We start from the raw sequence: 23,177 nt of genomic DNA, 5'->3' as shown, positions 1-23,177 counted from the left end.
TATGCACTCCCCAAAACTCTACAGGCCTACCTCCAACAGCCATTGGGCACAGGAGTCAAAATCCTCTCCTGTGCTGACTCGTGATTGGCTCGTGCCGTCTCTATGTAAATAAGAGGCTCGCGGTCATTGGCCGAGGTTTATCAGAGGGTGTCTGTGATTGGCTGCGCGCTCTTTGTGCGCAGATCCTACCACACCGCGACGGCTGAGAGGGAAAGTGGAGACGGGCCAATGAAAGCGGGGGCCGACTCTCGGTGGATCTGGGTAATGTAGGACGAGAGAGAGAGAATGGTGTAAATAAAACACAAAGGACCAGAAACACGGGCACAATAACACAATGTCGGCCACAGAGGAGCTCCAGACATTCTGGCGGGTATTGTGTCTTATAGGGTTTCCATTTCTGTGAAGAACTAGAGCAACATGCATCACATTTTACGCAACAAATGGACCATCACTGCAGAGGCACCGGTCCCTGTAGGGGGCATCATAATACTCGTAAAACCATAACTTAAATACAGCTACCATGAATGCATTATTGCAGAAAACTGAGTGCACTGCTGAGTAATTTATTTCATTGTAAGGACACTTTTTTAATAAGAGTGTAAAATATCAGCTGTACATGTAGGTTGAAGGCTAAATTGTATGTTTAATATGCAGCAGTGCTTCATTTGTGTTTATCTCTCCGCTAGGAATTGAACTTACAGCAAAGTCAGAATAAAATGAACCTAATGAAGAGAAAGAACACCATAAAAGACTTAAATCTCCTAGATCAGGATATGCCATAGAGGTAGTAATGTGTTTGGCACACATAACAATTGTCCCTCACATGAATACAGTAATAAAAAATAAACAAGAAAACATTTTCTCAAATTATGTCAAGGAATATTTAACGTATCAAAACCTGCATTCATAAGCATTTTACAAATGTATATTTTCAAAATAGTGGAATAGGTTTGAGTTTTTCAAACTAAACTCAAAAATCTTTGTAAATCAAAGAGTTTATACAAGAAGCAGACGTAGTCACCGTGACGTCAGCCATTGGTTCGTGTATTTGGTCGTCGCCATCTTGGTTTTTGGCCGTCGCCATCTTGTTTTGTTTTTTGCAACCAGAAGCAACACGAGAGGTTGGAGCTAAGCACAACCGAATGCTGAATGATACATTTTTAGGCGATCAAAATGTTACAATCAACGTTCTTGAAGTGAAAACACAGTGTGACAGTGTTAAAGTTGAAAGAAGAAAAACACAGACAACTCTCAGATTGGACAACACCGTGGCAGCGACCTGTCAGTCCCAAGGTAGTCCCGCCCCAAAGCATACCCTGCTTTAAGGTCTGTTTGACTCTAAATGGACCATCATTTACACATCATGCTGTATTGAAGAATACTTGAAACTAGAGATTGAGTTGTCCCCTGATGACTGTTGAAAGAATGCAGGTTTACTTCCACATTGGCTTCACTTGTCAGATGTGAAAGGTATAAATTAGACTTCAGTCAGACCAAGTGGCAGAAAGTTATGATCTGGTAGGTACCCTCCGTTTTGACCCAAGATCCGCTCAAAAGTACCTCCCAGGGCAGCCCAAGTGACTCTTCCAGCACGTCACTCTGTTGCAACTTTAGGGCAAAATCCAACTCATAATCTCAACCCTAACCCTGTTTTGCACAGACCTTACCAAGTTTCTGCACACCGCTGTTCATATGTATTGCTTCAGTTGCCCCACGTAACTCAAACATACAAAATCTCTGTCTGATAAAACAGACAGAATCAGACTACTTGATAGATTCAAGACACTGGCGAGTGGAACCATTTTTAATTGTCCATTTGCGCCATTACTCCAATTTGTCCGCGGTGCTTAAATATGAGGCTGCAACTAACCTCTTTTTATTGATTGAACTGTTGATTGTTTTTTTCCAATTCCAATTCATTTATTGTTTCGTCTACTCATCGACGAGAGGTTCATGCTCGTGACGGCGCAAGATGTAAACATTCATGGCATGAATGGCGTCCTCCTCGGCTGAGCTGTAACGTTAGCTAGCTCAGTGGTGCTAGGTGAGCTAGCAGTATAGAGGCACGCTTCCTTCATGCACGGTGAGACAGGAGTCATTTAGTAGTAAGAAAAAAAGGTCCTGCATAAAATTGCTCACATCAAGGTCTGTGGATTATTTTGATGAACCAGGTCAGGGCGCGTGGAAAGAACATTGCTGTTCATTTTTTCAATTTGTTTTCGGTGCTTTGAGCGCCACAATGCAGAGTCCAACCTGGTCCCATTACATCGAACAAGGCAGACAACTCGCACCAAAACAATCTAGGTTGATATATAGCACGACAGGTAAGTGGAATAATATGTATTTACTACCATTTACAAAGAAAGACTTCACATTTAATAAAGACAAAACCAAGGAATGTTTGGCATTTTTATATTTAAAATGTACAATACTATTCTGTGCATTCAGTAGTATGGAAATAAGAACCTCTTCTATGAAACAATGGCTTCTGCTATGCATATACCTTCAGCACATCATTTTAAAGATAGAAGGCCAAAAAACATTCTACAGGGAAATCGACAATAGCAGCCTCGACATTCTTGTGTAGCATCACAATAGACACACGCACACAGCTACACATCTCACAATGGACAGAGCTTTCCTGCCCAAACAAACAAAACCCTTCATGTTCGAAGTCAACCCAGAACACACAGGACAGGTAGCTCGATGACCGCTCCACTGTTCCCACATAGATTCACACTGTCAGCTAAACGGCAGGGAAAACACAATGAGGAACATGTAGCACATACATACATAAAAGAAAGACACAATAGGAATCCACCCTGAAAAGAAATCGTCCCCAGAATGTTGCTTTAAATGTTTTATAACACTTCTTTGGCACAACTCACCATTACCGCTCGGTTTGCATGCTCTTCTACCCTTTTGTCACTTATTATGAGCATCAGTTGTCTTTTTTTCTCCAAATTCTTTCTTTTTCTATTGGAACATAATATCCATTTAAAATGTTGAATCTTGGAAACTGTGTGCATTTTGGGCCTTGACGGGGAGTTTTCAGAGGTTTTTAAGCACCCAACACAAAACATGCACAACAGATCAATGACAGCTTAGAAATTGTGGTGGTTTGATTTCCCTCACACAATACATAAAGCTTTCATCTTTAACAAAAAGAAAAGAAGAAGATATAAATCAATGACACCTTTGAAAACATGTGCTCTAAAATGATATATAGCCACCGATAGCCTATAATCAGCAGCTCTTTAAAAGGTTGTACAGCAATGCTGTATGCTAAATGCTAACATGCTGATGTTTAGCATGTACAATGTTTACCATGTTTACAACATTAGTTTAGCTTGTTAGCAGGCTAACACTGTCTGATTAACACTAAACAGCTGAAACTGATTAGATTGTCATTAGCTTTGCAGGTTTTTGGTCGTAAACAAAGTCTCAAGGGGATTAAAATCCTGACCTGATGATGGCGCTAGAGGAAACGTTAAGGGATCACCAAAGTGCGTCACAATCAAAGAGGCTCAATAAAAAAAGATGACGCGTTCCAAAATCTGCCAACGGTTCGAGATACACTTCTTGTCTTCTAACTTGGTCACGATGTGAAAATGAGTTCGCGAGTGAGTTCGCACACATTAGCTACCAGATGTGTGAGACAGAGAAAGGACTCGAATAAAATTAATTTTCTCCCGATTTGTGTTTTCTTCGAGATATGTGGCTTGTGAAAAATGGGTCCAATATTTAATTTGGTTCCTATGGAGCGAAAGAATCGGTCATAATCCGTGTCTCCGTTTCCCGTTGGAGTGAATAAACTGAGGACCTGCCGCAAGTCTCCTGAAGGGGCGGGGATGTGGCAGAACCCACATCATCACATCATTTCAACCTGCCAGCGACACCAGAGGAAAGGTCAGGGATCACCAAAGAAGGGATCATCCACTGGGGACCATGAATGTCTGTAAAATGTCATAGCACTCCATCTAATGCTTGTTGTGATACTTTAGTCTGGACCATAGTGGTAGAATGGACGATAGACTACCAGACATTGCCACTCATTTGCATTTGATGTATGATCTAAACATATAGGACGCGTGTCCATTGATAAGTTACTCTACTTGAAAGAAACCAGAGCAAACCTCATCCTATTTTAAAAGGTGCAGTGTGAAGGATTTGCAGTAAGGTTGCAACCAACTGAAAGCTCTCCCGTGTGCCAAGCGTGTAGAAGAGTACGGCGACCGATGCAAAAAATTGCATCACATTTAATTTACAATCAACCATACATAGAATGAGACTGCAGTTGTTTTTGGCTGTTTTGTAACTCCTCCAATTTGGATATAAAGAATGTAAGGTGCTTTTGACTTGCACTGGCATGCTGGTGTTCAGGTGGTTGTTTTCTCCTTTGGCCAGAGGCCGGGGTTGCGCCTTCGCTACGGCAACCCTCAAGGGACATATCATCGTCAACACCAGAACGACAAACATGAGACAGTCTGTTACAATCTTTTTTTTAATTTTGTGAATATTATATTGAATATGAATTATTACACCATTAGACCACCATTACATTTTTCCTCTCGTGCACCCCCTAGAGGCAGCTCGCGCACCCCCAGGGGTGCGTGCACCACACTTTGGGAATCCCTGCTTTAGGCCATAACCCAAAACCTGTGTGAAAATAAACATGATATGCTTGGGAGGGGAGTTTTTCAATACATAGTGTCCCAAATTCCATTCTTGCATAAACAAAAAAACATAAAACATTGTTACAAATCAAACGAGAGAGTATGATCCCCGGTCTAGAAACAACCCCGGAGACTTCATGTGAGGTTTAGGTTTTAGTTCAGCTCTGCTACATCAGATGTATGAGTTGAGTTTGACACCTGACAACTGCATTTGTTACGTTTCTTCAATCATTTATTCTTTATTTATTCACCCGTCTGTGTCTCTGATATGTGCTTTATAAATAAACCGAACCCCGAATGTCATGTAGAAGTCTATTTCACACTGTAACCTCGTATTAAAAACATTTGGAGTTCATGCTTGACTTTGGAAACAGAAATTGACTCAACAATCTCATCTCAAGGTCCATTTATCAGCTTCTTCAGGAGCTTTTTGATCATAATCACCGTGAACAATATTGTAAAAGAAATGGACATTGTGTTAAATAGCAATTAATAACAAATGAAGAGCGAATTTAAAAGTTGTATTGGAGCACTGCGCATCAGACATAGAGGTGCTTCTCAGTAGGTCAGAAACAGTCTCTCTCTCTGACGACGCAGCGTCATAATTGAGATGCCATCTTTATTTTCAACAGAACGTGAAGGAACCTGTTAGACAGCACTTGACTGACACCTCGTGGACGCTGTCTGTCATGATCGTTGCAGGGCGGCTGTTACGTCGCACTTTCAGCGTCATCATTATCGGGGGGAATTAGGGCAACAACAATGTCTCTGAAGGTGAATATTTTTAGGAGGGACAATTAGGAGAATATATATTTGTTTCTGCCTTCACGTATTTGAATGTAACGCCCTTCACGTTTGACATATTTCCCTTCATTTATTTTATTGTTTAACTTAAAGGCAAAAAACAAAATGCTCGTGACCTGACTGACACCAAGATGTCTATTTATAATACCGGAACTCTCTCCCTCCTCCTCTCCCCACATTACGTCATTGGTACCGGTGCATTCGCAGTTGATTTGGAGGGGGGGATGCAGCTCTCCGTTCTTGTCTTCAGATGATCTGGTTTGGTTTAATATCTTTAAATAAATGCGACACGCGCACACACGCATAACAAACCAGTAGGTTAATAGGCGGGACTTCCTTCCGGCTGTTTATCTAAGTCTGCAGCCTGCAGCGCGAGGCCAGCCAGCTCACGACCAGACAACAAGGTAAGCTTGTTGACAGCATGATACTGTGGCGACCCAGTACAGTTCACTCTGTCCCCGATTCGTAAGTGGAACACTGCAATATATTGCGATTTTTAAATTAATGTCTCTGCCCCCCCCGGGTCCGCTCGCGCGAAGTGTCTTCGCTGTGCGTGGTTGTCTTCATGTTGCACGCGGAGCTGCGTGTTTGTAGCAGTTAGCGCTGCAGCTGAAATGCTAAAACATGGAGCCCATTAGTCCCCTTAAGGCTCTCAGCAGGAGGGCTGTCATTTAGACATTTGTGGGTAAGTTGCTCTTAAAGATGCATTGCAGTCGGTATGTATCTTCAGTCTGAACAATGACATCATTGTTCCTCCTGAGCTGAGCATGTCTTTATGTTGAGTGTGGCTGCTGTCTAAACTGATGCATCATTTCAACCTTTAAAATGTACCCAATGTGTCACAATGTGTCACAATGTGTCATCTTTAAATTGCTTGTTTTTGTCCAACAGCTCAAACTCCAAAGATATTCAATGTGCAATATAATACAACTGCTGGTTTTCATATTTGAGAAGCTGGAACCAGCCAATTTTTGTAAATTAGTAGCAATTCATTTTCTACTGTGCAACTAATCGATCATATGTCATAATCAAGAAAAATATTGCCTGATTCGAAAGGCATTTGGTTGCAAATGGCTTAATGTTGGTTTTATCAATATGGCCAAGATCTCTCTGTTTTGCACAGCGTAGTGTTCAAGGAAGTACACTAAATTACCAGCCGCCCCCGCCGCGAGGCACCTGATCGTCAGGTCTGTCAGCCCTCGGAACAGGCCGAGGGGCAACAACTTGTGGGTGGCGGGGCAGAGGCGAGGCAGATCACAGAAAAATAATAAAGACTAAAGTATGGCAAAGATATGTTGATGAGAAACGTATTTGTAATACGTCAAACACAAACGTAATCGGGGAGAAAATGCATTTTAGTTTTGGGGGAATGTAATTTTTAGGAGACAGGACTGCACCGCCATTACATTTTTCCTCTCGCGCACCCCCTAGAGGCAGCTCGCGCACCACACTTTGGGAATCCCTGTTCTACATGATAGTGAATGTCTTTGTTTTTGGCTGTGCGTCAGATAAAAAGAGATGTTTGGAGACGTCACATCTGATAGACAAAAGATTTATCAAGAAAAGAATAATGTAAATAAGTCAGCCGGTGTTGGAGGTAAGCCCACCCTCAATGCCACTGTATTTTATGGTCTATTTGACTCTAAATGAACATCATGCTGTATTGAAGAAGACTTGAAACTAGAGATTGAGACCATAAACTCATGTTTACAATGTTTACTGAGGTAATGAATCAAGAGAGAAGGAGTCATTTTCTCATAGACTTCCACACAAATCAGACTTGCCAGAGGAGTCTCCCCCTGCTGGTCAGTAGAGAGAATGCAAGTTTTAAGACACTTGCATATTCACTTGTCAGAACCGGAGGTTCTGACAAGCCGCCTGGTGTGTCCTTGTACTTTTATTTTCCAGACGAGGGCTTAATTGCTCAGCTCACCGACGTCTTCCTTTGCGTGTAGGCTGTCTCGTCACACACCACACTATGCTGGGCTGCTTGCTGCGAAGAGGCTGCGGTCCTCTGGTTCTCCTGTGGGCCCTGATGCTGCCTCTGGTCTCCCTCCGTCGCTTGAACCAACATGGGCGCGGGAGCCACGCCGCGAGGGACCGGTCCAAGCTGCTGCTCGTGTCCTTCGACGGCTTCCGCTGGGACTACATCGACCGAGTCCCAACGCCCAACTTCCACAACCTCATTGACAACGGCGTGATGGTGGAGCACGTGGAGAACGTTTACATCACCAAAACCTTCCCCAACCACTACAGCTTGGTGACGGGGCTGTACGCCGAGACGCACGGCATCGTGGCCAACGAGATGTACGACCCCGTTCTGAACCGGTCCTTCTCCATGGAGACAGACAGTATATACGAGTCCCGGTGGTGGGAGGAGGCGGTGCCTCTCTGGGTGACCATCCAGAAAGCTGGAGGGCGGAGCGGAGCGGCAATGTGGCCGGGGTCCGACGTGAAGATCCACGGCGTGTTCCCCAATCGGTACCTCCCGTACAATGCCTCGGTCTCCTTTGAAACCAGAGTGGAGCGGATCGTTGAGTGGTTCTCCGCACCCAAAGAGGAAGTGGTGGACTTCGGAGTTCTGTACTGGGAGGAGCCGGACGAGAGCGGGCACAGCCTGGGACCTGAGAGTTCCCTCATGGACCGCGTCATCGCCGATATCGACGAGAAGCTCGGCTTCCTCATCAACGAGCTGAAGAAGGCGGGGCTGTACCAGAGCGTGAACCTGATAGTGACCAGTGACCACGGCATGGCGCAGCTTTCCCCCGACAAGATCATAGAACTGGACGAGTATGTGAGCAGAGACCTGTACACCTGGGTGGACAGGAGTCCGGTGGTGGCATTACTGCCCAAAGAAGGTATCACTTTAAAACATCTCGTCACATTCAGTGCCATCAAGAAGTTCATTAAATGTTTCACATTTTTGTTTGGGGAGAAGATCCAGTACTGCTACAAGACAGTTAGCATAGCTTAAAGACTGAAAACGGGGGGAAACAGCTAGCCTGAGTGTCCTAAAAGGTGACAAATCCACCAACTAATGTGTTGTATCATTGCTTCTCCTCTGTCTTGCAGGGAAGCTTGACGAGGTGTACAGCAAGCTGCTGGACGCCAACCCGAACATGGTGGTGTACAAGAAGGACGACGTTCCCGAGCGCTTCCATTACCAACACAACATCAGGATCATGCCCATCCTCATAGAGTCCAAGGAAGGCTGGACCATCATGCAGAACAGGACCGGGCCCTTCATGCGTACGTGTTCAAAGCTCATATAAAGCTGTGTGGGCACAATACGCTGGTTTGTAGCCGCGCACATGTTTTTATATTATATATATGTATTAGGTTGTCAATATGCAGTCTCTTTAGGTCTAATTATCATGTTAAATACATTTCCTTCCTCATAAAACATTTGCAAAGCCATTTAAAAAAAATGATTTTAAATCCTGCGTTCTTTACGCCCCGTGTTAACTTTGCTGCCAATGAACGGAAGTTACCGTATTTGGAATGCGGAGGAGTGACGTAGAGACGCCGTATATGGATGTTAGCGGCAGCGACCTGTAAGCCCCGCCCTAAAGCATCCCCTGCTTTATGGTCTGTTTGACTCTAAATGGACCATAATTTACTGAATGAACATCATGCTGTATTGAAGAAGACTTGAAAATAGAGATCGAGACCATAAACTCATGTTTACAATGTTTACTGAGGTAATGGATCAAGAGAGAAGTAGTCATTTTCTCATACTTTGTTTTACAAATTTACCTCTTTTTGCAACCGGAGGAGTCGCCCCCTGGTGGTCAGTAGAGAGAATGCAATTGGCAGGACTGTGTATTCTGCTGCTACTGTGCTGGCAACATGTGCGTCCTCATGCGTGTAGCAGACAATACAAACTAAACATAGAAAAACTTTTCTATATAGTTTTACCAGTGGAAAAATAAATACCTCTCAGAATACCTTTTTAGAAACTATTTTTCCTCTTACTAGTGCCATTTATCAGTCAATATTCTTTTGGTGTGAGTCGTCTAGTTTTGGAAGTATTCATGCCAATACATCTCTTGTCTTTTCTCTCCAGTTGGGAACCATGGGTACGACAACACCTTACGCAGCATGCAGCCTGTGTTTGTGGCCCACGGGCCGGCCTTTCGGCAGAATTACCTCAAGACCTCCATGCGCTCCGTCGACCTTTACCCTCTCATGTGCCACATCCTGTCCATCCACCCTCTGCCCAACAACGGCTCCCTCCTAAACGTACAGGACCTGCTGTCCCAGGAGGCGGCCCTGTCCTCGCTCAGCGTCCCTCCCAGTGTCAACGTCCACTCCTACGCCCCCGTGGTGGGCTCTTTCCTCGGCGTGGTGATGGTGCTGGGCTTTCTGGTGATCTACATAAAACAAGCGACGCTCAAACAGCTGCCCCCGCTAAAACACGGGAGCAGGGAGATGTCTCAGCCGCTGCTGCTGAAGGACATGCACCTGTAGGTGAAGAAAGGGAAACGTAAAAGAAGAGGAGGTGTCGCTCCCCAAGGTAGTTCGCTCTGTCCAGAAGCAAGGGAGATGTCTGGGGTTTGCTTCTGGTGTAGGGTTAATCAACATAATAAACCTTTACATGGGTGTTATCGTGGCTTTGCTTTGATTGTGAATTTCACCCTATATCATCTCCTCATTGTCACTTTATAAGTAAAACTTCAAAGTTAAAAGTAGGATTTTTGGCTGTGATGATAGAAAACATGAACCCTTGTTGGCCAAAGTTGAGGTGTCAGTCTAAACAAACCTGTTAGTCTGAAAGGTGAAAGTCTGCGGTGTAATGGACCATCGTCGATCCGGGACCCGTACGCATCCCCCCTCACATGCGGATTAATTCGTTATTATTATATTCAGTAAAATATGTGATCAGGACATCGGCATTTATGCTTTTCTGGTCTCCGATCTCTGATAATGTTGCATTGTTAACATCTAACCCATGTTTAAATTGACAGGAGGAGAGCTAGTGACGTTAGCAGCACCGCTAACGGCCAACGAACGGAGGTTACGTTCGGTTACTCCGTTTAGTGAAACGTGAGTTTTGGCCAGAGGGAAACGTTATCCTGATGCGTTGACATGTGAGCTCGTAACACTTTTGATGAATGCTGAAAGATACCAGGCTGAAGTTCTTCTGCATACTTGTGTACGTTTTGGAAAGTTATTGCCCAGACAGAGGGGGATCCAAATAAAACAATGCATTCATTTAAACAGATGTTCCGAAGTGCCTCACAGATGCTATCAAACAATCAAAACGCCGCGTTTGAAGCAGACTGACACCTTGACTTCCCGACCGTGACAGCAGTATGGACGTCGGTAGATTTTGTTTATTCGGCTTTTTCGAATCTGCAAAATAGATTTGTGTCATAAGCGAAACACTGAACGGGCCTTTCAGATTTCTTTTGCCACCAATTGTTGTACTTGTGGTCCGAGCACTGAATTAGAAGTTGCTTTAAAATAAAAATGCTGTGATTAATCAGAGAAGTAATCAAATGAATTTAGTGGCGACTGGGGTGTTATCTTTGAATGTTACATGAAAGCAGATGTTCCACTAAAGACTCACTCCGTGTGCCGGGCTGCTGCTCATGTAATCCCATCACAACCTTACTCTTTAGTACAGAGTTGCCATTTGCCTTTTAACTTAACGGAGAACTATAATGTGTGCAATCGTTTGTGTGTCAAGTCTGTTTTTTTTTTGTTTTTTTTGTAGAATGTGTGTTTGGAGGACATTTTTCTGAAGTGTTCATGTGGCAGTGTTCATATGTCATAACCGTGGCCATTTGTTGGTGAAATGTGAAGTGCAATTGCTATTGGGTCAGTATTTCGTCATAGGGATTATAAGGGTTTCGTTTGTTTGTTAAGAAGACTATTTCGGCATGACTTGCAAGAACTGTTCCCCTGATTTGCACTACGGGATAGAAGGAAACAGAACGAAGGGGCAGTAGATGCTTTTTCGGTCATGGTTCATTTTCACTTCTTGTTGGTAGTTGCTATTTCAAATAGTGTAAAAAAAAAAAGGTGTGTCTTGCCAAAAAGCTTTTTTAAATTAGTATAATTATAGAAAGTCAAGTAGAATCCAAATCTGCAAATGAAATTCTGATATATTTTCAGAATCTTTTTTCGGAAACTGGTTTTTCTACTTTAGTTGGTTTTTTAGATGCATTGACCTGTGCCCCCCAAACGATTACAGACATCACTGTGATACAGACTTTTTACAAAATTTAAATTAACAAATTGAAAGCATTTATATGGAAATTGTTCATTTTATGATAATTTTCTTGTTTTATGAAAGAGACACGTCTGATAATTTCCCCTGACTTGTTGACAGAGAAATGAAATATATTCAAACAATTCATTTGAAATTGTTAGAAGAGAACAACATGTTGCATCAGGTTAATCTTAGTTGATTATTAACCTGGGTCTAAAATTAAATATGATTTACAAATTAACTGTCTTTGCCATGTTGATGCAATTAAAGACTGATGTGAAACTGAGCAATTTGTATTTTGTTGTGTGTGCATGTGTTTGTATGATACCAGGCCTTTTACACATTCTCCTAGTGCAGACCATTTATGTTGTCACTTTCCTCCCACGGATTCACAGCAAAGAGGCCAAACAGTTCAAAAGATCTGATTCTGAAGGCTGAATAAAAGCATGTAAAAATAGTAATTATATGGCATTAAAACTATTTTAGCGGAGAGCATGGCTAGTTTAAAAAAACAAGGCCCTCAGCATTAGACTGTCTTTCGTTGAGAAAAAAAATCTCAACAAGATATAACTGAATTATCAATAACTGAACAAGGCAAAGTAATTGTAGAATAATGATTTACCTCAATTTGAACCTTTGTTTGAGAAATGATGTCCACATTAAAGGTTGACTTTCAAATTGCCTAATTATTTGACATAATACTAAATATAACTAGCAGTGCTCTGTTAAACAATGAAACTATGAATGAATAATAAACGGGGCACATACAACATGCTGTGTTCAAAACTAAAATATAAATCTGGTGAAAAATAAAATGAACACCATCCTCCCTTCAGCAAAAAGAAGAGAAAATACAGAACCTGCCCCAATTCGGACCCCCTCCTCCCGCTCTAATCATTTCCACACAGTCCCTTAGAAATATTATTAGCATTTAAAATGTAAGTTGTAACAAACTAAACTAATGTCTCGCTTCAACCTAAGTGAACAAATCCATTCAAATCTTGAGCTGTGATTAACTACAAACTAAGAAACTTCTGTTAGCTTGAAGTATATTTCACAAAATTGAAAAATATAAATTGTGATCATTATAAATTGTTCCAAATTTGAGTGGATTAAGAGTGGGGGAGAAAAATCTGTTCACTGCACTGAAGAGGTGTTGCATTTGAGCTGATGTGTCCTTGAAGGCCTGGATTTTGCATAAATCACTTGTTAACTTGCAGGATCAAAGGTCTCCTATGAGTTCTCGCTGGAATTTGCCTGGACGCTCAGGACGCTCAGTCAGTTCAGAGGCACGCGAGACCGTGTGCCACCACTTCAGCGCTCCAACACGTGAAAACCTCCAGGTCCACCAGAAGGAAAACAAAACGACCCCAAAGCCAACAAACATGGACAACGCCTATGACACAGTATATGAGGGGAGCCGCGATGGAGCGGACAGCCCCAACCCAGAGCCCGGGAACCCAGGTGAGGCGAAGCAGCGGCTGTACCGCGAGGTGCAGGTCCACGTCGCTGCGGAGGGAGAGCGCAGCTCGCCGGACTACATGGACACCAGGGACAAGGACAAACGAAGCGGCTCGTCCTCTTCCTCTTCATCCAGCGACGACGAGGAGGCCAAAGCTGAGGAAGAGGTGAAAGCTGAGGAAGTGACAGAGGTGAACGTGGAGCCGGAGCCAGCGGCGGAGGTCGAGGAAGTGAACGGCGAGGCGCGCCACGGATCCAGGCGCTCGTCGGCCTCCTCAGCATCCTCCGAGTCACTCGGAGACCCGTGCGACGACCCGCCGGTCCAGCTGAGGGTCCAGGAAGAAGATGCCGGGGTGCTGATGTCCTTCCCCAGCACCGACTCCACGCCGGAGGAGTCCGTCGACCACAGCCTGAAAACTGAGAACGTCACTCTGGATGAGAGCAGCGCTGCACCGGCTGATCCCGGACAGCCGGACGTCTCTCTGTTCGTTAAGGTATACGCACATGCAGACCCTCTGTGCAGGGTCCACCCAAATCATGCAACCTAGGTTTTTAGCGTCAGCATTATTCTCCCTGCATGGGGCATCCGACAAAACGCAGCTGCTGTAAAGTTGGTTCCCTTTATAAGTGATGAACTCGGCTCTATATCAGATTTTCCAAAACGCTCCGTGAAGGCATCTTGTCCCTCACGTTTGTGTCCTCTTGTCCAGCTCCTGATTGATTCTTTAGTGTTGGTTCCTCACAGAAATGTTTTACTGATGCAGCAATACAGTAATGCAGCTCACACTGTTACAACTATAAGTCCCACATTCAAAATCTTACTGAAGTCACAAAATACAAAAGTTTATACTCAAAGTAGCAAAAGTAAAACTTCTCATTATGCATAATATCCCATCACCGTGTACATCACTATTGTTGCAGCTGCTAAAAAAAGGTGGAGCTCATTTTAATTACTTTATATGCTGCTTGTGAATTTATCAATAGTCTTATCTTGACCTATAAATAATGAATCATAATTGATTTCATATTATTACTGTTACATGTATTGATTTGTTTAATTGTTAATTGGAATACTTATTCAACTTAGTGGAGTAAAACGTACAATATCTCACTCTGAATTTAGTGGAGAGGTGAAGTATAACGTTGCAGAAAACTTAACTAAACTTAAGTGTTTGGGTAAATAAACCTGGTTTCTGTCCACCACTTGAATCATGATGGAAAACAAACAGTATTCAAGTGTCAACCAACTGACATGTTCTGCATTTCTGAAACAGAACTTGTATTACAACTGCGTGTGTCGCATATCAAAGATTAGGTCATATATTGAGTGACGCCGTCCAAAAGCGTAACATTCGTCAGCCAAGTCCGAGCCATAAACATGACTAATCACCACACGATCACAAAATGATGATAGTCATATAAAATAATATGGAACAGTGACTGATATGCTTAAGTCATTTCACAAAGATCCAGATCTTAATAAGTTTGATTCGCCAAGTAAGAAATTTGCAGGTCATATTATAAGAAAACATACAATAATTAAAATGTAAAGCAGGAATATTTAAAACGATGTAAAAAGCTATAAATAGAAATCGCATCAACTTATTTACAGCCAATGTATACACATGGTTTACTTTTGAAGCCTAACCAGACGGTAACCTCTAGTTCTGTAAAGTGAGGCCAATGTGGAAGTGCCTTGAAGCTGCATTCTCTCTAGTGTCCACCAGGGGGCGACTCCTCTGATTGTATAGAAGTCTGTGAGAAAATGACTCTACTTCTCTCTTGATTTATTCCCTCAGTAAACATTGTAAACATGAGTTTATGGTCTCAATCTCTAGTTTCAAGTCTTTAAAAAAAATCATGTCATGCTAATTTACTGAACTATGGTCCCATTTAGAATACAATAGACATTAAAGCAGGGTATGCTTTAGGGCGGAGCTACCTTGTGATTGACAGGTTGCTACCACAGTGTCTGTCCCGGTTTTCGTCTTAAAACTTGAACCTTTTTTTGGTCACCTAAAAATGTCCGATTCCGCGTTTAAAAACAAGATGGCGACAGCCAAAGTGCTCGAAATCAAAGCTTCAAAAGCGTTCTCCACAAACCAATGAGTGAGGTACGGATGATTACGTGCACTTCTCACATACAGTCAGACTCTTAACTAACGTTAAAGGTTATTAAATCAAACTTTTTGAAGCAAGTAATGAGAAACACATGAACTAAAACAATAATTCCAGGATTAAATATAAATGTGACAAAGTATTGTTTCAGTAAGAAATGTGAGAAGCAGTGATCTCTTGTATCAGAAGCTTCATCAGTGACTAATCTGGAGGCAGCCTGATGTAATAATTAACTTGTTTACTGTACGCACATAGAAACCAGGGTGAACTCCATGCCTGAGCAAATCCCACTGTGTGTTTTGCTGCTTCCCCGATAGAGCTGGTCGGTGAGGTGTACTATCAGCACACCCAGGGGTCACTTTGCTGACTGGGCAACAGAGGTTGAGAGTCAGTGGGCTGGGCTCCAGGAGCTCTGTCTGAGCTCACTAAAGGCCTCGCAATAGGGAACGACAGCCGTCTTTTTATGTGCTAAATCTTTAAATCGTCTCTGTATTATTTCAGCTCAGGCTGTGGTCGGGTAGGAATGGGTGTATCCAATCAACGCAGAGGAGTTGCAAACAAACAAAAGTGATTGCTACAATCTGAACTGGATGATGTTTTCTTGAAGCGATCCAAACATTCCTCCCATAATTGTGACAGGGACTGGCTCCAGAAAGAGCATCAGCTTCAGAACAACAATATTGGATGTCCATTGTTGTTTTTATGAAGTCATAAAGAAATCTTATTCTTCCGTCCTCGCAGACGATTTTCACCCGTTTTCTTGGGAAACATCGGTGGGATGTGGGATTAGAGAAACGCTATCTGGATGTCATCATATGACTATTAAACACGGACCATAGTTCACCATGGAGGCGACAGCACACTTCTCCACGTACCACCCCACCCTCTATCCTGTCCAACCCGTGGGACGGATTTCCCAACAGTTTAATCTTCAGCAATCGCCATAAACCAAACCGAGCTGCGCTATAAAACACAAAGTCACAAAGTGGCGAGTTCAATCAATCCCTTCACTTTGGCTCTGGAAAGATACAAAATGTCAGTTACTGTTTGATGTTCAGGTGAATGATTAGCCCAACAAGTCAGTGATTGAGCTTCCTTTTGTCTCAAGAGGACACAAAAAAACCCAAGGACATTTCTTCTAAACCCTTCATGGTTGTATGATCATCAAGGATTTAGACATTTTGGGAAATAGGCTTGAAATGACAACATTTATATCACTGTTGTATCTGTCCGGTGAATGCACAGCTACAGCCAGCAGCCTGTTAGCTTAGCATAAAGACTGGAAACGGGGAAACTGCTACCCTGATGGTACGGTCCAAGTTAACAAAATCCCCCTAAAGCTCAATAATTAACATATATAGAGTCTTTAATATGAGGGTGAGCGATCAAACTAACAGCAAGAAAGCAAAATAAGTCTATTATCAACTATGCCTAACCACTCCTTTGATGGTTACGTGATGTCGTTTCGAGATCATTTTGCATCAAAGTTGGTAAAGGTTTATTTCATCTTATGTGCCAGACTATTTTCTTGGCCTTTGCACAGAGTCAGGTTAGCTGTTTTCCACTGTCATGATGCTAAGCTAAGCGAATTGGCTGCTGGCTGTGGAGCCTTCCAGGGGACCGTTCTCACCATGAAGGGTCTTCTCTGACAGTTTGGTCAGAACTAACATGTGTGATTGTTTTTGACAATTTCTCCAAATGTTGAACTGTTGTTTTGATAAACAGAAAATGAACTAAAGTCATTTAGCTGCATTTGAGATCTGAATCTGAAAAGCCAGTTCATTTCCATGTGTTGTTTTCATTGTGTGGGTGCTGTGAGGCCTATTGAGACCCTAACTTTGATTAAGACCTCCACAGATAACACATTTAGAAAGCACTCAGCACGGTTCCTCAGAACCACTGAGGACTGATAATGAACGCCTCCATAGCGGCTCAGTAATTGGTCTGTGCTGCATGTTGGCATGTCAGCCAGGAGAGGGGGCTGCTCTATAAATAGAATACATTTTTAGAAACCATCTGGAGCCTCTCTCTCTCTCTCTCTCTCTCTCTCTCTCTCTCTCTCTCTCTCTCTCTCATTCCTGGGTAAACCTCTCAGAACACTGCGCCCGTTCGAACAAAGTAAATAGTGAGGGCCCCGTCAATTTCTTCAGTGTGTGCTGATGAAAATGTTGTCAGTCAGACCTGCTTTATTTGTGTTGCCCTACTTAAGCCCTTTGCGTAAACGAACGTCAATTCTGGCCTTGAAACCAAAGCCAAGCATTAATATTTCACAGATGAATCCTCTCCGGGTCTCCTGCCTCAATCAGCCAAACAAGTGAACATGCCACAAATACCATTTATTCTTTATAGATAAAGAAAACCAAGAAGGTGAGGTGACCAGTGTAGAAGAGACGAGACAGACAGGAGAGGAGGCGATGGTAGAGGTGTGTGTGTGTGTTGGAGGGGAGTTCGGTTGCAGCGGTGGGAAGAGAGGGATGGGGCTCCACCCCCCCCCCCCCCCGGGTTATAGACTGACACCTGTTCTCCACTTTGTGTCAGTGAGAGCCAGCTCTGCTCTCCATCTGGGTTCTAAATCAGAGCGCAGGGCTCTACCTGCCACCTGGACAGGACACGAACAAGGAAGACGGCCTTCGCAGGACCAAGAGGTGGTGGAGATCATCGAATCAGACTAGAAAACAAACACGGCTCCTCAACGGATCACAGCCACAGCGGAGATAATCTCACAGAAGATCTCTTTTTTTGTGCATCTGTTTTTGTGGAGAATGTAGACCTTTCAAGGATAAGCAAAGGACTTTAGGTGAAATAAAAAAGAATCAAGGTGACAGCCAAAACCAGGCATCATGTCCACCAACAGTCAGGACAGAGACCCCGATATCGAGCTTTTTGTCAAGGTAAGACAGAGACTCGACTATGCTTACGGTATTTTAGTTTTATTGTAAGATAGAGACAATATATGAGCAGGACTTCAGTGCACGGCTGTGTGTTGTGGAAAGCTTGTGTAACTCAATAGTGGAGGTAGAGTTACAGTGGCGCTGGCACTCTATGTTGACCCAGGATTGTTGTGACAGTGATACTGAAGCTGCTTGCTGATAGTGGGCCGTTACTCCACATTACACTTTAACAGGCAGTGCATGACAGGCTAATGCTCCTCAGCAATTGAATCAGCCACTCTGCTCTTATTCAAGTCTCCCTGACATGTCGCTGATCAATAGACGCTCCCGAAATAGAGCAAACATGTATGCAAGTGCCGGTTTGGAAGTGCCGCCCTTCGGTAAACACAGCAGTGTTGTTTCGTTCTCCACCACAAGATGCACTGGAGGCCCAGTGGGAGATGTTAGAGGCAGATGATCAATACCTGAGGCAGGTGCAGGTGGAGGGAAGCAGGTGGAGGAGCTCATTGCTGGTGTGCTGCCTGGACGCACTGACCGGACTAGCTGGTGCGGAGGCCGCTCTCTGCCAATCCACCTCCCAGGAAGCCGGTCGGCTGGGAAGTCTGCCGACACCTTGGCTTGTGTTCCCATTAACGATGTTGTTTCAGTCCATCAAACTCTTACTTCTAGAAAGGGAAACGCTGTAACTACAGATAATTAGTGTTCCGTCTTACAGATAGAAAGCTCTCACTCTTGGCTGACTCATAGCTTTCATAAAGTGCTTTAGAAAATAAAATGGCAAGATGATTACGCTGAAGCTGATCCACCTGCACCCTAACCCAGCCATAGTAAAGTACATGTGTGTGCATGCACTGGATGGATCATGTGATGACATTGCCTCCAGTGGACCCCTCTCGTCGTCGGCTCCCGCTCCTTGTGCCCACAGGCACAGTTGTGTGTGACAGCTTTTGTCCCCCGGTGTTCTAGATGTCGATTGGCCATTATCAGCGGCTGTGTATTGTGTTACCGCTGAGCCGATCCATAACAATGCACGGACAGGAGCGTCACATGCGCCCAGGCTGCGTGACAGCCCTGGGCATTAACGGCTGGTTGTGCATACAGTTGGCTCAGCTACTTTCAGACTGACAGCTGTGTGTTCTGGTGTTTGCGAGGAGCAGTGTAGGCTGCCGCCGGGCACATGAACTCAACGGCCAAATTATTTCTGTTGTTTGTCTTTTACCACTGGTGCTGCTTCCAAGTCAGTCATTTAATGTCATTTGTGTTATTAGCCACATCAAATATAGAAATGACGGCACTGCACATGAATAGATTCTTGTTTCTTGAATAGTTTGATTTCCGAATCATTGATGTGTTAAACGAAGGAAACTTTCTACGCAGGCAGATCTCTGTTGAGCTCGAGGTCGTTGCACTTATTGCGCAGCGCGTCGTGGACCTCACTGTGACCGCAGACCTCCAGGTCTGACCCTGCAGTCGGTGCCCCGTCGGCCAGTGAACCAGCTGATGGAATCACTATGTATAATTCAGCTGGGCCATGCGGGTCAGGTGTCACTGCCGATGCTCTGCTGTGTATCCATACATGCCGACACACGATCTCGCCACACGCTTCACGAGTAAACGACGGAGAGGCAACCTTTTGAGTGGATGAACTTATTTCAAAACCAATTCGGACAAATATGTTGTAGTCAAGACCCCCTAAACCAAGACCCAGTGGACTTGCAGACTGGAAGAGACGGGGATTGAATCAGCAATCTTTCAATTGGAAGGTGACCAGCTCTACCTCTGACAGAGGATGTATTTGCTGGATGAAGACTTTGAGGAGTTGAGACCAAGTCAGTTTCGTGGTATCCCCACAGTTGTAGTCTTGAAATAAAATCCAGAGTCCTCTTTGTCCCGGCCGATCCCGAGACCTTCATAAAGTGATCTTGAGACCAGTCTCGAGACCAAGGCCGATCTCAAGTACTACAACAGCGCTGCACACCAGTGTACGCACCATATAGTACACATCAAACAATACTGAGTGTACTTCTGGTTTGACTCTTTGTATCAGGGATTTAAGGCTGACGTATTCATGTGCGTTTGCGTGTTTTTCCTGAACGACCTCACTGGGCAAATATAAATCAAAGATAACGATCAGCTAAATTCAATATGTATTTAATTGTTAGTAGCAAGGTTGTGAACCTTGTGACCAACGACCGAAAGCTGGTGTAGCATGTCGGGGGGAACTACATTCATTATCGATTCATTTGATGATTAGTTTCCCGATGAAATCGTCAATGAACGGTGAAGAAATGTCCGTCACGGTTTCCTTGTCATCAGATGTCTTGTTTTGTCCAAACTAACACTCCCAAATCCAAGAAGAATCTATTTACTACAATGTAATGTGACCTTTTAGAGCCTGGCACCATCAAATGATTATTTTTCTGTCCGTCACCTTATCAGTTATTCACCAAATAGATGCAGCTCTGATGTCAGAAATGTGCTGAGTCAACTCTTTGGCTGTGTTTCCACTATGAGTGACTTGTCTGACTTGTTTTCTGTCGTCTTGTTTGCGTGCAGGCCGGCAACGACGGGGAAAGCATCGGCAACTGTCCCTTCTCTCAGCGCCTCTTCATGATCCTCTGGCTCAAAGGAGTCGTGTTCAACGTCACCACCGTGGACCTCAAAAGGTCAGGATGCGTCAGGATACATGGAACGCAAGCCTCCAGGGAAGACGAAGCACCACACACCAGTTCTACCTCTGTGTTTCTCTGTGCAGGAAGCCGGCAGATCTGCACAACCTGGCTCCGGGGACACACCCTCCTTTCCTGACGTTCAACGGAGAAGTGAAGACCGACATCAACAAGATCGAGGAGTTCCTGGAGGAAACGCTCTGTCCTCCAAAGTAATTCAGCTGGAAGCTTTTACAGCTCGTAGTTTACGGTATCGCTGACTGCACACGCGCTGATTTATTTCACTTCAGCGACTGCTGAAAGGACAGGAAACGTTTTAAGCCCAATAACAGCGAATTTGTGCTGTATTTGATGCAGGCCGATGTTGACTGATATCGCTGTGTTGTTGTTTATGGCTGTGGTAAATCTTTTGTGAATGACTTTGTCTCAGGCACACAAACTGTAACTATATGCGCTTTATTGTGCTGCAGCTTTTGTGTTATTTACGAAAAATGAAGCCATGTTTTCTTTTGTTATTTTCATTCCCAAGAAGAAGAGAAAAGAAATGAGCCAGTGTGCGAGCAGTTGCAGAGAACAGCGTCAGATCAACTTCATCTTTCTGTTGCTGCCTGTAAAGTTTCTTGCATTATAAATGGGCCTCAGTGTGAGAGCGCTTGAGGGGCGGCCGGCCAACTCGGTGTGAGAGTGTAACATGCTTATAGTCTGAGCTGAGCTCCAGTCCAGGTGTTAATGCAGTCCAGATGGTTTTGTTCTGCCTGCGTCTCTGACTGCCCCCCCCCCCCCCCACCCGTCTGCTCAGGTATCCCAAACTAGCCGCCAAGCAGAGGGAGTCCAACACAGCTGGGAACGACATCTTCGCCAAGTTCTCAGCCTACATCAAGAACACCAAACCAGAGGCCAACGCCGGTGGGCTGCTCCTTTTGTGCCATTTACACTCACAGACGCACACACAGTCACATGCAACAGAATAAAATGAATATATGACAGCTGTTATTAAATTCCTCCACTAGGTAGTAGCAGAGTCCAGTATGTGAGACTTGCTTTATTTTGCTGTGCTGCCACCTAGTGAGATTATCACACACACACACACACACACACACACACACACACACACACACACACACACACACACACAGGTATTGTACTTATGTGTGTGACTTGTGTGCTTAGTTCTAGAGAAAGGTTTGACCAAGGCCCTGAAGAAGCTGGATGACTACCTGCACAGCACCTTGCCGGATGAGATCGATGCCGACAGCATGGAGGAGGAGAAGGGCTCCAGCCGATGCTTCCTCGACGGCAGCGAGCTCACTCTTGCAGACTGCAACCTGCTGCCTAAACTGCACATAGTCAAGGTAAAGACGGGAGTGTACCTTGGTGATCCCCGATACCTCTTGCGTCACCTGCAGGTCTACAACCAGATACCAGCTCAACTGATGACATCAGCATCAGTCGGCTGCACTTTGCGTTTGGCGCTAATTAGCAAAACGGTTGCATGCTGGGAAACATTGCGCAATTAAAACAAATATATATATTTTTGCCCATAAACTGATGGTACACTTATAAGACTGGATTTGAAATGTCTGACAAAATAAATCAAGTCTGTCTCCAGTTCACGTTGAAGTGACAGCCTTTCCTGCTCTCGCAGGTGGTTGCTAAGAAGTACCGCAACTACGACATCCCCTCTGACATGTCGGGGGTGTGGCGCTACCTGAAGAACGCCTACACGCGCGATGAATTCACCAACACCTGCGCCGCTGACTCCGAGATCGAGACCGCCTACAAGGACGTGGCGAGGAGATTGGCCAAGTAACTCGCCAACCGACCCGAGCTGAAACAAGATAAACTAACACAACACAAAAAATACACACACGTGACTGTCCTTTTTGAGTCTTCTTTCGTGGCATTTGCAGGAACCAGGGACATTTGTTGTCGTGTCGGACGTTGCAGATGTCTGTGTTGTAGGGTGGCTGACAGGCCTGCTGCTTTACAGCTCTACACCGTGTTGCAATGGCAGAAACAGACGCGCCAAAGCCGAAGTGGAGCGGGACCATAAATCAGGCACATCTTAACGCAATTCACAGGTTTTCAGACCACATTCAAAGCTCGCTGCTGTGACACGTCTGACACGACACTCTCACTCAAACGATTGTGTCAGTCTGTTATTTATTTCTCACAACACAAAGCTTCTCTTTCATACGTCCTCCAACGGTCCGCATGGCCAAACATTTTTACAAGCTGCTGATGTCAGGGTCGTTCTCTTTATTTATTCCTAAACCCACAGAAGTCTAGTCTGACTCCACTGTTTATTATCACGCTTTGGCTCCCGGGGGGAGAGACACCT

At 44.2% G+C, this 23,177-nt stretch overlaps 1 protein-coding gene across 1 annotated transcript; it reads left to right on the top strand.

Moving 5' to 3' along the window:
- Positions 1–5,660: 5,660 nt before the first annotated feature.
- LOC306792906 (uncharacterized protein) lies at positions 5,661–22,646 on the top strand (the record flags this gene model as incomplete). Its single annotated transcript, XM_079290275.1, has 10 exons — positions 5,661–5,884; positions 7,436–8,338; positions 8,553–8,729; positions 9,547–9,947; positions 12,918–13,652; positions 20,724–20,833; positions 20,923–21,048; positions 21,636–21,742; positions 22,007–22,188; positions 22,482–22,646. The coding sequence occupies exons 2-10, from the start codon at positions 7,459–7,461 to the stop codon at positions 22,644–22,646; spliced, it is 2,883 nt and encodes a 960-aa protein (XP_079146401.1). The 5' UTR covers positions 5,661–5,884; positions 7,436–7,458.
- Positions 22,647–23,177: the final 531 nt, after the last annotated feature.

The sequence above is a fragment of the Melanostigma gelatinosum genome, assembly GCF_949748355.1.
Source record: "Melanostigma gelatinosum genome assembly, chromosome: 19".
Classification (NCBI taxonomy): Eukaryota; Metazoa; Chordata; class Actinopteri; order Perciformes; family Zoarcidae; genus Melanostigma; species Melanostigma gelatinosum.
This window is presented reverse-complemented; position numbering and strand designations above follow the sequence as displayed.